This window comes from Cebidichthys violaceus, unplaced genomic scaffold (genome assembly GCF_023349555.1).
Source record: "Cebidichthys violaceus isolate CVI_PGR_0920_01 unplaced genomic scaffold, fCebVio1.0.p SCAF_9, whole genome shotgun sequence".
NCBI classification, from domain to species: Eukaryota; Metazoa; Chordata; class Actinopteri; order Perciformes; family Stichaeidae; genus Cebidichthys; species Cebidichthys violaceus.
In genome coordinates, this window is record NW_027176975.1 from 17,611,525 (window position 1) to 17,626,922 (window position 15,398).

Sequence of the window (15,398 nt, forward strand, 5' to 3'; positions counted from 1 at the left end):
AGCTGCCAGTAGCTCCTCACAGGACGTTGAGTGGTCCGGCCAATCTGACACAAACGCGCTACATGAAGCCTGACTAGATACATTCTTTATACCAACATGTCATGTCCCCGGTGTAGTTACAGTTTGGCTACCAAATAGAAGTTTTCATGGTTTAGGAAACATTACATTCTTGTTTGAAGCCATTATGTGTAGAATTAGAAAAGTCAGAACTTTTCAAATAATATGAAAAAAGACAGAAATCTTCACTTCTACACAAATTTACACTCATTGAACCAACCGAACGCAACACAAAGACTGGACTTGTCTGTCAAATTTTTCAACAGAGAACATATGCCGCCAGAATAATTTGAAACACGCTCATAGAAATATTCAACACATAGAAGCTAAGCTAAGTCAAAAGTGTCTCGTCTTTTTTAATACGTGACAAAAGTCCAGATTTAAACTTGACCAAATGCTTTGCTCAAACATAACCACACATTATTTGGTCACGGTTTTCAGGAGCAATCTTGTTGGGAAAACCATGGAAATGTTTGTCAGTGAACATTTTTACAGATGTGTTCAATAACCTAATCAACATTTAGTTGTATATGTCATTTTCAGAAGACAGGTTTGTCTCACAGCAGTGGAGCTACAGTGGAACTCTAATCTGCACAGTAATCCTACTGCTGCACTCCAGTCAAGTATAGTTGAACTAGTTGTGTACCAATCTTTTCAGCTCTCACGATCCATGAAAACAAAGCTGCCCACTTTGCTTTATCTGCATGGCTGGCGGCACTCACGCTGATTGCTCTCCCAATCATTTTAAATAAAAAGCTACAAGAGGTGAATCATTTCAAGTGCTGTCCTTAAGTGCACCTTTCTCATCCATTGTAGCCTTGTCACAAGTGCCCAGTCCAGAACAGGATGCTGCAAAAGTGCTCAGCAAAGGCAGAGGTGGTAATTTGAAGGTCTCAGTTCCTTTCTGTTTGAAAATCTGTCTTATCTAGAACATTTTGTATGATGAAATCTGGTTTGCTTTAATATGTTGTGCTCCATGACTCAGTGCCCCATGAATGCTTTGTGCGAGAAAGGCAAGGTTCGATAACATATGCCCTACAACCGTACATTTCTATTTGTTTTTTTGGTATGGGTCTTTGATTTCACATAGAAGTAAACAAAAACATAATTTTTAGCTGATGGCCGTGGGTTTTTGTACACAGAAATGGCGATATATCAAAATAAAAGATATTTGTAAACACAAGCAACAGGAAAATTGTGTTTATATATATATTTAATTTGGCAACTACCAATAAAAACTACAATAATTATGACATTGTCTCTGATAAATTAAATGAGATATACTTATTGTTGTGGAAACACCTACAAATTCCAATTATATTTCTAGAGCTTCATTCAAGAGCTTGGTCTTAAGATTTGAGAGCATGAATCCTTGATTTTCCATTAAGATTTCATAATACCTTTACTTTAAAACCCTTCACACTCAAATAGCCCCTGCTTGCACTTGGACTTGCTCTGCTTCTGCTCAAACTGTACGCTTGCACTCCGATATGTTGTTGCTTGCACAGATTTCCTGCGCTCCAGCCCTTCTCCTCACACTCAGATTGCTTCTCTGTGCTTGTGTAACGTTTGCTCTCAGATTATTCCTCTCCTTTTGGATTTTTGTGCAATAACCCTCACAAAATTCTATAACCAAGCCTTATCCAAGCCTCGTTGCAGGTGCGTTCACTTTACTTCTTAGCGTAAGCCTGATGAGCAGAACCGGGTTCTGCCCACCAAGGCTTTATTATGCAGCTTACTGCCCTGACGTTCTTTATGAATTTTGGAATCAAACCATTTTGCCGTATGCTGACAAGAATGCCGTGAATCAACCATGTCAGCCAGCTCCTTGAGAGCTGCACACAGTGAGCGAGCCATTAGCTTTCTAATGCTAGCTAAAACCAAGATGGTAAACACCGCAGTCTGCCCCGTCTTCTTAATACAGCCACGGTCGGCCCACATTTAGCTATCTGTCTCTCTGTAGCTATAATTAAATCTTTTAGTTTCCTTCCAAGCTAAAACTGAATTTACTTGTGTTGAAAAATGCTCTATTTTTAGTACTTCTTATACTAGCCATAGACTGTGTATAAGAAGTGGAGACGTCACGCATTGGTTTGTTGACAGACGTTTTGAAGCCTTGAGTTCGGCGATTTGGCCGTCGCCATCTTGGCTTTTTGCAACCAGTGAACGGAAGTGACCATATTTGGAATGCGGAGGAGTGAGGAAGAGATGGCTCTGGTAGTGGCAGTGACCTGTCAATCACTGTGTAGCCCCACCCTAAAGCATACTCCGCTTTATGGTCTATTTGACTCTAAATGGACCATAATGTAGTAAATGAACATCATGCTGTATTGAAGAAAACTTGAAACTAGAGCTTGAGACCATAAACTCATGTTTACAATGTTTACTGAGGTAATAAATCAAGAGAGAAGTAGAGTCATTTTCTCATAGACTTCTATACAACCAGAGGAGTCGCCCCCTGATGGACACTAGAGAGAATGCAGGTTTTAATACACTTCCGCATTGGCTTCACTCACCGCCTGGTCTTAGCTAAAGTTACCTTGATGCATTGTTAGCGTTAGCTCTGCAGCACTCCGCTATGTTATTGTGAAAAACCTCCAGGCCTTCCTCCTGATAAATATGAAGCGAAGACACAGATTATACAGACCAAGCAGAGGCATCTTTGCAGGAGATTCTTTGTAACTGCAGACAATAGCTTTTATGACTGCAATTTTGCCAAATAAGAAATTATTCAGTTTTCAATTTCGTCTTTAATGTAGACACATCTTTAATCAAAGAAGACGGATAAACAACGAGGAGCACAAGTTATGAAAAGTGAATTGGTTCTGTTCGTGTGTGACGACAGTCCTACATTGCACACTGCAAATAGCAAGTTGCTCTGGCGGTCGTCTGACTGTCCTTCAGCAACATGGCCTTGAATGAAATATTTTGTCCTACAACCAAAGTGTCCAGAAGTACGACACCGAGCCCTCAGCTCCAAAGCAAAAAAAATAGAAAAAAATACATTTTGCAAAAACATTGTCAACATATTTAGCAAAATATATAATTATGACAAATTGGGTGGTACGGTGGGGCTGCGGTTAGTACTGTTGCACCCGCCTCGAAAACATATCATACAGATTTGGACTGGAGCGTGCAGGTTCCCCAGTCAGTAGGATTAAGGTTAAACTCCTCATCACAGCCTACTCAGTCAGTTATTAGTTAAAATGTTATATTATGAAAAATAATGTAGGCGCTCAGTAATGCACACAGCATCAACAAAGTAATTGCAGTGGAATTAAGCAAATCACCACAAACTAATTGTCATCCTTTTAAACCCTGACGGTCTTGGGCCCCAGTGCAGTAGGCCGCTTCGCCCAGTTGGCAGTCCAGATTTGCTGCGAGGCCATCATGTGAGTTTTTGGAGCCATTCTCATAGTAATGTTAAAAAATTAAAGAGCGTACATTCTGTTTGCCCAAATAAATGTGAAGATTTTGTGTTTTTTTAATTACGACTGCCAAGAAACACTTCTTAGAAATGTACTTGGCAGTCGGGGAGGGGCGCTCGATCTGCTGTGATTGAAGAGGAAATAATAAGTAATTACACTGATTACATATCTTGACTGGCATCCACTGCTACACTGTCTCTTGAAATGTATCACCAGGTCTGGTAAATTGTACTGGAATAGCAGCTACAGCTTTGAGCCATTTAATAATTAAGTGAAACTATTATTTCCCCTGCTTTATCCATTAGTCCCTGAATGTTACTGCTTTAGCAATTTACATTTAGCATTTACAGTTAGGAGACATGCATGCAGCCCTCCTCTCGGTCCCCTCCTCTCCGCCTCTCTCACTCTGCCATTGGTTAACACGAGGCAGGCTCGCGGGATGGTGATGATGATGCCTGTAAAAAGGGGGGCAAACCTCGGAGCGCGCGTCTCTCCCGCTGCGCACACACGCGCGGCAAAAGTGAAGTGAAGATGCTTTTTCCCTCTCGGCCGACAGTCCAGCTCGTGAGCCGTTCACTTCTTCTTCTCCTCCCCCTCCTCCTCCTCCTTCTCCTACAAGAGCGCCGAGCTGTCCCCTTCCCTGGTTTACTGGAGCAACTTGCGCAGCCGGGCTCGTCCAGCTCGGAGGAGGCGAGGGGAGGCGCCGACGGAGCACCGGAGCCCCGTCTGCCCCGCAGCGTGCCCGTGGAGAGCCACGCGTCGGTATGGGTGCGCTGACAAAAGGACGTTACCTCTCCGCGAAGGGCCTCCTGCTGCTCCTGGTTTACTGCACGGTGTCAGTGATCTCCAAAGGTAAGAGCTGCGTCCGCGCGCGTGTATGTGTATGCATGGCTACCAAAAAAAATAAAAATAACGATATATACATAGGCAGTCTTCTTGTGCCATCCCCGTGGTTACGCACCACTTGTCACGCTTCTATCGCGTTTGTAATTGTTTCTGGATGTTTCTGAAGGTTTGCAAACACACCACTGTAGTCATTTCATTTCCCCAGCGTGCGCTTTTGATTCATCCTGGGGACTTAATGTCACTATTTGAAGCCCCCCCCCCCCCCCCCCCCCCATGCGCAGCAGAGCCTCAGATATTGATTCCTCAAGCCACAGCTCACGCCATCAAGTTTATCTTTCTCATAAATCGATGTTAATTGTCCCATTTTCACTCTGTTCGCGCAGTCTTTAATGAATCCATCATCATGAAACGCGCTGCAGTCGACTCTAATACGCGGGCACGCCTGTGCAACAGGCATGTCAGCGCATTTTTATTTGTCTTTATCTGGGAGTTACTGTGCTGCTTCTGTCTTCATTTGAACACGATCCACTCCCAATACCATGAACTGGATGCAGTGTCAGGGAGCATACAGGGGTGTATGGAAGGCTGTTAGTGCAGGGCGAAGGGACATGCGTTCATGTTGAATACGAGCACTAAATAAGAAAAGCATTGACAAGGTAAAAACGATTTAAAAAGGGCAGGAGGGCTTTTTGATACCATGTGGTTTACATCAAGGTAATGTTTTACACATTTTGTTGGTAACAAATACACGTAAGGTGGCTGTGCCTGGTGGGGATTGGGCATCTGTCCCAGTTTGATGTGGGTTATTTACCAGCGTGGACTGTGGGATTGTTTTTCACCTTGTGAGTCTGAGCGTGTGTGTCATCGTGGCAGAACGTGGTCCTGGAGGCACCAAATGTAGGGGGAAACTACCACAGAGGCTGGTTTGAGCACTTTGCCAGGCAGGTGGTGTGTGTGTCCATCATCGCAACCGGGCAAGATGCAGGCACCTAACTTCACAGGTGTGTAATTATGATTAAAAGCAAGGCTGCAAAGGTGGGTGTGGTCCAAGCAAGGGCAGCGGAAGTAAGGGGTGTAGGAGGTGAGGAAGGGGCCATTGGCCCTCACACTTAACGCCCCTGCTGGTGTTATCCCATCTCTAGTCTCTATTTTTTTAATGTAGAACGAAAGGCAGAGTGAAGCTGATGCGGAAGTGTATTAAAACTTGCATTCTCTCTAGTGACCATCAGGGGGCGACTCCTCTGGTCCTATAGAAGTCTATGAGAAAATGACTCTACTTCTCTCTTGATTTATTACCTCAGTAAACATTATAAACATGAGTTTATGGTCTCAATCTCTAGTTTCAAGTCTTCTTCAATACAGCATGATGTTCATTTAGTACATTATGATCCATTTAGAGTCAAACAGACCATAAAGTGAAGTATGCTTTCGGGTGAGCTTATTGTGTTTGACAGGTCAGTATCTTACCATATACGTATACGGCGTCACTCCTCTGCCGTCCAAATATAGTAACTTCCTTTCACTGGTTGCCAAAAGTCAAGATGGCGACGGCCTCGTCACCGAACTCCAGGCTTCAAAACTGCAGTCCACAAACCACTGGGTGACGTGACGACGACTACGTCCACTTCTTATAGACAGTGAATGGTTTTGATGCAAAGATGTTTCCGTAACTGGAATTTAATTGAGTTGTAGCCACTGCATTGAAACTCACAAATGTTTCAACACAAGAATGTGCTTGCCTTTCAGTTGTCTGATTGTAACTGTGCTCATCTTATCTTGGGGGGGGGGGGCGTTCATCATTCTTTCTACCGCCCACTTTACCGGCTGTGGCACGGAGCAGCCACTTGGTAATGTAGGTTATGTGTGAGTGTGCAGTGATGCTGTTTGAATCTGATGTGATATCGCTGACCCCCCCCCCCCTTTGGAGCCACCGTACGATCTGAACTCACCGTATGGCAGCCACATGGAGCTGAACTGTGTGCAGTAATAGATTGAGGTCGCAGCATCATGACTCCATCGCCCACTGCAGTCACTGAACATGGGTGTGCAGAGTCCCCCAGTTATATGGAGCACAGGAACACTCCAGCTTATTCATCTAAGTGGTGAATCTGGTGGACTCTCTCTGTCCGATGGCTTCTATATTCTGGGTATTGATGCATGGCGTGGACGTTGTGTGCCGGACACCAGCATCGCTCGGCTTTTGAGAGTTTAGTATGCAGCTTGAGTGATCGAAAAATATGTTATTCCCGGGCAGTATTGTTTTTAGTTTATTTTCATGAAAGGGAAACAGGTGTCTTCCTGTACAAATATGAAAATCTGTAAAGGCCATTTGTAAAATTATGTGAAATGAAACACGGAGAACTCAATGCGTTCTTACAATGCAGCCATGCATTTAAACCAGTGGCTCCCACCAAAATATGGCTTGTGACCACTGAAAATCTTCTTGCAAGCCCCATTAGCACAGGTTGCAAACAGTATACATATGAGCCATGAGAAATTTAAGGCTCCAGCTGTTTATTATTGCACCACCATAAAGTTGGGGGACATTACACGGGACAGATTAAAAAAGAATAAGAGACAGCATCAGCTTCCCTTTGGGAAACATAGACTGTATAGCTGACTCACGGCAAGGTAAACCTGCAGAATCATTCTAAATATAGCATACACTTTAACTGATATAGACTTTTTTTAAGGTGGGCCTTTCTTCATTGTGCCTAAAATGTTCCTTTAATAGGACATTTTTTGGTAACTCTCTGCTTCTCTCAAATGGGGGTGTGCCGACCACCATCTACTGTAGGTAATACACTGACTGTGGATAAGCACCTCATACAACCCCACTTCAAAACACCCGGACTAAGTCTCAAGCCTAAACCCTAATGATGTCATTAAACTATCCAGAATTTCAGCAGAAAAACAAATATTAGAGAATATACCAGCAGTTTATAATCCACTTATAATTATGTTCCACTGTCTTATATTAGGCCTGCACTAAGAGCTTGTCTTTTTCTGCCTCCCGTGAAATTCAGCCTTCAGTTTCCCAGCCAATGTTGTGGAGTTCAGCCTTCAACTGCTAATTCCCAACATACAGAGGCAGAAAGAGACACTCTAGACACGAGGTTATGAATCTACAGACAAAACACGGTGTGTAAGAGGACACCTGCCAAGGGCGAGAATATGTGCAAGTGTATTTATTCAGCAACTCTCTTGCCAGCCGGCTAGGAGATCCGTGCATTTGCAAATGTGGAACCTTTTTTTATTGCAATAAAAAATAAAACTTAAAGTGCCACTTAAAAAATCTGAAAAAATACAGTAGGTGTGAGATATCTCCTTTGACCCCTTTGTGGGTCCTGACCCCCTCACCAGGGCGGGTCATACAAGCAGATGTGCAACAGTGCTCTCAGTAAATACTGTATACACTCTAAAATGGTTTCATGTTAAATGTATTCAATAGCATAACAAGTTGAGGGATTACAATACCCAGAAACACTGGACTCTAAACACAAACCATGTTGCTCGACTGTAAACCAAAGAGATCATGAGCAGAGATTTCAAAGAGGCAAAAGATCTGACAGTTGTGAGTCAGAGTGTTTGTTCACTGCTGTTTAGGAGACAATTTGAGACAAAGGTTTAGATCTGTCACTTCCTGTGTGCAAAGGGAAGGCAATACCACAATTTATCATTTGGCCATCAGGGTCAGATCTGCAGTTTGTCACTTAGAGAGACAGTGATATTCTTCATTATCGGTTAATCTGCCAGTTATTTTCTTGATTCAAAATTTTGTCAATAAAATGTCAAAAAATAATGGAAATGACATCATAATTTCATCTTCACATTCCTTGTTTTATTCAAGCGTCAATACAAAAACTCACGGATATTCAGTTTATTATTATATATGACAGAAGACCCTCTTGAGAAGTTGAAATCAGAGTGTTTGCTTAAAGAAATGCTTAAAACGATTGCTTGGATTATCATTTCCTGTCCATTGACGAATCAATCAACCAATCGTTATCGCTCTCGAAGCAGCCGCTTAAAAACCCTCACTTAACGCTTCCATCGTGTCCACAGGGATCAAAGTGACATCGCACCGCCTCCAGCTCCTCATGTGCAGCATCGACACCTCCAGTGTCGCCGTGTCTCCGCAGGTCACGAGGCGTCTCAAAGCGCCATAAGCGTAAAACAGGTGTGACATGCACCAGAGGCGGTTCCGGCCGCAGCGGGACTGGGCGGTGCTAGCTCTCACTCAGCCAGGTTTGAGCTCTTAAGGATCGACGGTGATGCTTGGCGAGACTCACGCGAGCGGTCACGAAAAGGGACGCCTCCCAACGTGCAACGCAGCGGTGAGAGCGCGCGGCGTGGCCCAGAGGGAAACTTCAAAAGGCCATTTTCAACCGTGCTTCACTGGACCGGTCATGAAACGGATTTGTTAAGATGCAGCTTTCTGAGCTGTGATAGATCTGACTTCCTTCCTAGATCGGGTATCGGCTGTTACCTCGTACCATTATCTCTTAATGAAGCCCTACTTAGAGATGCGGAAAGGCGACCCGAGTGCACTGATATGTAATATCCCCTATAACCTGGCTGCCGATGAGGCTCCCGTTTCCTTTGACACGCGGGCGTATTTGTTCAGGAACTGATGATTAATTTATGTGGCGTGTGGTTTAGCAGGAGAGCGACTGTGTGTAGTGTGAGAAAAAAAGTAATGAGGAAGGGGATTATCCGATATTTGATTGAGGATGGTTGCTGTCACCCAGTTCATTCGCCGGTCACGCCACGTACTCCGCTGTGCGTTTCCTTAATGCCGGGTACGAGTCCAGGAATATGTTATGAGGTCAGGGTAAGGAGCCGCTAATGTTTGCCTTGATGGAGAGAGAGTCACATCGCTCGCATGTGGAACCCATGGTGGTGCAGTGAACAGTGTCTTCTAGCTAAATTGTGTCAAATATAGGTGAAGCAACAATCGCGCGATGCTGCCTCGCTCTCTCTCTTTTTTCTGACACGTGGACTCATCTCCCCAGGCTTTAGTCCACCCTTGACCTTGCACTGCAGACTGCACCTCTCTCTGTTCGTGCTCTTCAGGTCGGGGGGGATAAAGAACTAAGAGAAGAGAACAGGAGTAGAAAGGATGCCCGGAAATATTGTGGCTACTTTTGTCGTCTAGAGAAAGACAGAAAAGATCTCAAGGTTTATTTCTTATTTTGCTGTGTACACGGCTCTCATGAAAACAGACAAAGGTCAAATCTGTTATTTTCCCTCAGAGAAAGTAAAAAGGCTCTTATATTCTCTCTGCTGATCCACAAGAATGAATCATCGTAGTCGGGCTGCTGCGGGTGACAACGCAGCGCAGTTCAGTGCCCGGATTTACATTTAAATGAAACCAAATGGCTGTACATTCAGAAATGATATACAGTAATGATGATGGTAATAAAAGCAAAGTCCTCTTTCATATTGGACCGGCTCCTGCGTGGGATTGCTGTCATTTGGCGACTTTTGCAGGTACAGCGGCTGAGTTATGTCTTTGCTATGTCAAGACCATTACCTTCACATTTCAACGAGTCAATTCATCAACGCGCTGCCTAAGAGGCTTAATGTAGTCAGCAATCAGCCCTGCAGCTCATTGGCTTCTCCTGTCTGCCATGTGGCCGAATGGTACTCACACATTCAACTTTTCTTTTCAGCTACTGTGTGTCATCTGTATCCGTAGGTTTTGTATCCTGCTAAAGGCTCTGATGCATTCAAGGTGTCATAACAGCCTGTTTCCAAAAACCTTTGTAGGTGGGATCGTCAGGGGAAGTCATCTTCCTGTACCCGAGCTCGAAAAAATCATTACAGAACACCCAAAATGTCAGTAAGAGCGGATGGGCCTGATGCAGCTTTAGGTTGTGTTTAAGTTGACTCATAAAATGTAATTTTCCCATTTTACAACGCTGGTTTGAACAAAAAATGAACTGAAATGATAAGTTAATTAACGCTGGAGTAGGCAACAAAATCTGTAAAACCTTTCAGCATTGTAATTCGAGAGGTACCCCAGGCTAGGGAGCCCTATGGAAAACGCAAAGGCAAAATAATACCAGAATTTGAAAATTGCTCATCCTCCAGCTCTCCTCTTTCTGTCCTAAGCCCCTCCCACAAGATGACCATGGGCATTCACTTCAATCATCATCCTGATTGTGATTGTTTTCCAGCCAGAAGGCTAACTATAAGCAAAAATTCTCCAACCAATAGGAACCTTACAAATGTCAAGAGGAGGTCAAGGAGTCTAGATGTCTGTTAGACCACTTGAAAAACAATATGCTGAAACGTTATCATGGACTTTTTGCCCAACGACGCCCAAAAGCTACTTCCTAGCCCAGCTTTAACAGACAATTAGTAAGGCCTTCGACCGCGTCTCACGGTCTTCCTCAGCAGAGAAAGTAAGCTGCAGAATAAGCGAGACTTTGACTCCAGATATGTTTGCGATACTGTCAGCGAAGCAATATGTTGCATTTTTTTAAGTCTCATTTTAGGGAAACTGTCATAATATAAAGAACACAACGCCATATGCATAAAATCTGAGTAAAAACAACCAACAACTTTTTTTCATGCTGACTCTGCATTTGCATTTATCACAGGCTCAGACACATCCATCATCATAGCAGTTTTTGCAATCTGAGCAACAAAAGTAACATTAGCCTATATCAGTAAAAAAAAAAAGGGCTATTTAGATATATGATTTTCATAAATTTCTGCAATTTCAAAGACCACATGCTTAAACAATTAATCAAGAACATAATCTACGGCTTTATTGATAATGACAATATTTGTTAGTTGCACAGAAGCAGAGATATTTCAGACACGCCATTTGTAACGATACTGCAGTAATCCCAAACAGCAGCAAATACCGACATTACAGTACCGACATTCTCTTTTGCTCCTTTCCATTTCCAGAGAACCAGCGTGCCACGTGGGTCTGTTATTTAGAATTCCTGTGAAAATGCTTGAGTCACGATGGCCCGATCTGCCCCGGGCGAGCGCTGCGGCTTCCGTTTGACTTAATCTGAGGGGACGGCAATCAGGACAGCATGAGAGGGCCCACTCAGTCACAGTGCTAAATCATGTACCAAAGCTGCAGATACCCTTCATCCATCTCAGTCAGGAGATTCAATCAGTTGTGCTCGTAGAGACACACGTCTTCATTCCACAGTCCGGTCTCGACTCCGGCCAAGTAGCTTTTCTTTTTGAATATTGCAATCTTTGTGTGAAACCCGAGTGATCTATGTGAACACGTTTCTTCTTCTTCTTCTTCTTCTTCTTCTTCTTCTTCTGTGATTATTATTGTTTTGTTCATCACTCCCTGAGGATGAAAAACACTTGGGATTTAAATGTGTGATGAGGAGAATTCTCTGTACTAATGCTGACAACAAAGAATTCTGCAGGGCAAACTCTTCTTTTTTTAAATACCTAGAGACAAGGTGTATTGTTTCTCTGATAATGTTAATAGAATAGATATTATTGATGTTTCTTACACAAATTCAGAGTGGCAAAGTTCCAATTTTAATTTAGTCTGCATTGTCAAATGTACAAACCAGTAATAGGAAGTGAAAGGGTTAAACAACAACAGCAGGAGAAAATATATTAATATCCATGGAATATTCATATGTCATAAATAATAGACTGTGGAAAGCATATAACAGCGACGTCGAAAAACTAGTTTTTCTATATCTGTATGGTTAATACTACTTGTTTTGCCCAACCGCCCAAACACACGCATAACTGTGATATACAAAACTGCTTCAATATTCATAGCTATTAATTGAACATCATCTTCGTTTCTGTAATCTCTGAAGATTCTTCCATGTGCTCTAAATAAAAACATTTATTGCTGCAAACCCTAATTAATCACACTTGCACCGTGGAGCAATTACTCTGAAGCATCAGCACAAGTAGAATGTGGTCTTTATGAAAAAGAAGCTAGGGTTTTTCTTCTTCATTTTTTGGCACATTAATTTGGTCTTCGCAAATGCTGCCGCTACATGGGTGCTGTAATAGACTCTAAAATTAGACGTGTCGGGTTTGCGCTGGGCTCCATGAACTTCTTCATATCTGTGTTTACAGATGGCGCCGACCAGATGAGCTTTTTACAAGGCCGCTTTATGATAGCATCCTATTTAGCAAACCTCCAAGCAGCCATAAGGCCTACCGGGGGATGTGTGTGTGTGTGTGTGTGTGTGAGAGTGTGTGTCTGTGTGTATGTGACCGTGTATGCATGCACACACACAGACACATAGCAAACCCACACACAGTCCTGAGTACATTTCGTCTATACGACATCACCGGCTATATTTGATAGCATCTGGGCGAGAGCTTCTGTAGAATCAGAGTCAAGTGATAGGCAAGGCCTCATCTCTTATCAAGTCAGAGAGAATTCAATATTGTTATCGGAAAACATGTCCCGTTGATGTATGGGGTCGCGACTGAAATCTATGGCAGCCCCATCTCAGGCAAATGGAATTTTGAATGACTGGAGTTTCCAAGTGAATCTTTACATAGCTCATCCATAGGAAGGGACAGAAGCGTCATTACTTTTATTATTGTATGTTATTTGGAGTCAACCACCTTTTGTTTTTACTGGCCGTGTTATCTTTAACCACTTGATTGATGGAAAGAGTCCGCCTGGTAGTCTAATTGAAATATAAATTAACATAAAAACCTTTTTTCAGCACATTTAATTATCTTTTGTTAATCCAATTATTTGGCAAAAATTATAACAGACTCAAAGCCGACCAGCGTGCACCTGCCCATATTCTGATGTTTTTACACTTGAAATAATGAAGGCACTTGCAAATGACAAGGTAGTTTTCTTTGGGTCAAAGACACAAAAAAACAAGATCTGTAATTTGTATTTTCATAGTATTCACATCTTTTTCAGGTAACCCTTAAGGTTCTTTTGCAATGGAAACATTATCAACTGCTCCAGTCAATAGGATGTACATGAGATACGTCTTGACTATGGGAGATGTTTGTAGTCCTCTCAGCTCACAGAACCCTTTGGCTCAGCAGCAAGCCAGAGAGCTAACGTTATGCTAGCAAGATTCAAAATCAGTAACATTGAGTACCATTGACAAACAGTAACTATTATCTGACAGTTTGTTAAATACTTATAGTTTGTTGTGAAAATGATCTTGATGAACAAAACGTGTAAGTATCATAAATGTTTGTTTGCCATCAAATCCAATGAAATAATCACATTGGGTTTTTGTCGAGGGAACTTCGTTACCTTACATTGTTAATGATGTGTCATTATGTTTTGTTAATGATGTGTCATTATGTGTTGCAATCGTGATATGAGGGTCATAAGAAACTTATTTATGCCATTTATTAGACCAAACATAAGCCAATTCTGATATATTCAAACTCAAAGCCCGTCATCTACTGATCAGGGTCAGGGTTTTTTTTTTTTGTTGTTGGATGGATTGCAGTTCAATTTTTTACAGACATTCATGGTCTTGAGATGATGAATCCTTTTAACTTTGGTGATCCTCTGACATCACCTTCAAAGCCTCCAACAGATGACTTGTTGTACAGTAAGAAGGGCCAAATTTAATTTACAGTAGCTGAAAGGCCAGTGGCTGTAGCAAAGCTTCTCCAATATTTAATCACGGGCATCATCTCGGACGCCTGACAAATAGCATTTGATATGCCAACCCTGATGGTTGTCTACTGTTGCTGTACCCACTTTCATGGCCTTGGGTCAACTGTTCAAACATGTCCTCTGTTGATCCATGGTGTAGCAGCAGGCCTACCGGGACAGAACGGTGCTGAAGGACAAGTTTGTGATGAATGGACTGCCGAGCGCCGGTCCGAGCTCGCTGTGTCCTGTCCCGCCTGGAGGACCTCTCGGTCTTCGCTGGTGGGTACGTGTTAGTCATTGGAACACGCTGTTTGTGAACCGGTGGCTGACACGCACACACACACACACACACACACACACACACACACACACACACACACATAACATAGAACATAATGCGTTGACTATTGATTTATTCTATGAGTTGCTGTATGTGTGTTTACTTAAGATGTGATTGACTGAGTTAAAGGAGCCTACAACCATCATCCAATCATTTTAAAATCAAAACAGGTCTATTGTAGCACTGAAATGATTGGAAGAATAACCAATAGCCGTGATTTATTCTCATTTCAGCTTAACATAGTTTTGGAAATCATGTGATAGCTCACACTTGAGCGCCACGCGTGTGTCTGTGATAGAGTGTGCACCTCTGCGTCTGTCCACGGCTGTTCTTGCATTCTGCTCCAGCAAGTTTTGGCAATACGCTAAAGGGCTGCGTCTATATAGAAAGGTTGCACTTTCTCAAAACCACCTTTTATTGCCTGTATACTATATATACTGCCATTAGCCGCATTTCCATTCACTTGGAACAACTTACTCAATTGCGTCAAAAAGGTTTACACCCGCTTGAGGTGATTTTTGCCTGAAATGAAAATGTGGAAATGCCTTTTCTGAATGAATCCTGACGTTGTAAAATGAAACACCAAACGTACACCAAAATGTAAGAATACAATGATTTATTATCAAAAGGCGTTAACGAAATGCATAGAAACGGCTTTACACAATTAGGAAACAAAACACTGTTTTCCGTCACAAAAAACAAAATCATTAGTCGGATTACTGATAATTTACATAAAAATAGGGATTATAGGCAGGACCTTAATTTTAAAATGCATTTGATCACTTCACGACACAAGTCTCACACAATGGCCTCTCACATTAGGGAAAAAAGTTTTTTTAACAGGTAAATAGTAATTTTCGGAGTGCATTTTCAAAGTAAATCTCCCAACCCAGCTATTTATGAATTTTTGTTAACACGCATTTCAAAGACATAACTGAGGCCTACTAAGCAGCACTGTGCTGCTTGTGGCCTGACTAGTGTCCTTCGTAACTCAACACGACACACATTTTCCCTGACACACTTACCAGAACACAGTAGCTACAGCTAGCCACTCTGACCAGCACGGACCCGTTCAACAGGACACAGGCCAGATGTGTCACCTTGTCTGCATGGTGTCATC

At 42.6% G+C, this 15,398-nt stretch overlaps 1 protein-coding gene across 3 annotated transcripts in view; it reads left to right on the forward strand.

The window, feature by feature from the left end:
• Positions 1-3,935: 3,935 nt before the first annotated feature.
• The window catches only part of unc5db (unc-5 netrin receptor Db), a 208,455-nt gene continuing 196,992 nt past the window's right edge, over positions 3,936-15,398 (forward strand). For all 3 annotated transcript variants that reach the window (XR_011102151.1, XM_068703346.1, XM_068703347.1), the window contains exon 1: positions 3,936-4,337. Coding sequence is in view for 2 of the 3 variants with exons in the window: in XM_068703346.1 (XP_068559447.1) it covers positions 4,250-4,337 (88 nt within the window). In the remaining variant the exon portion in view is untranslated. The remainder of the gene's footprint in view (positions 4,338-15,398) is intronic.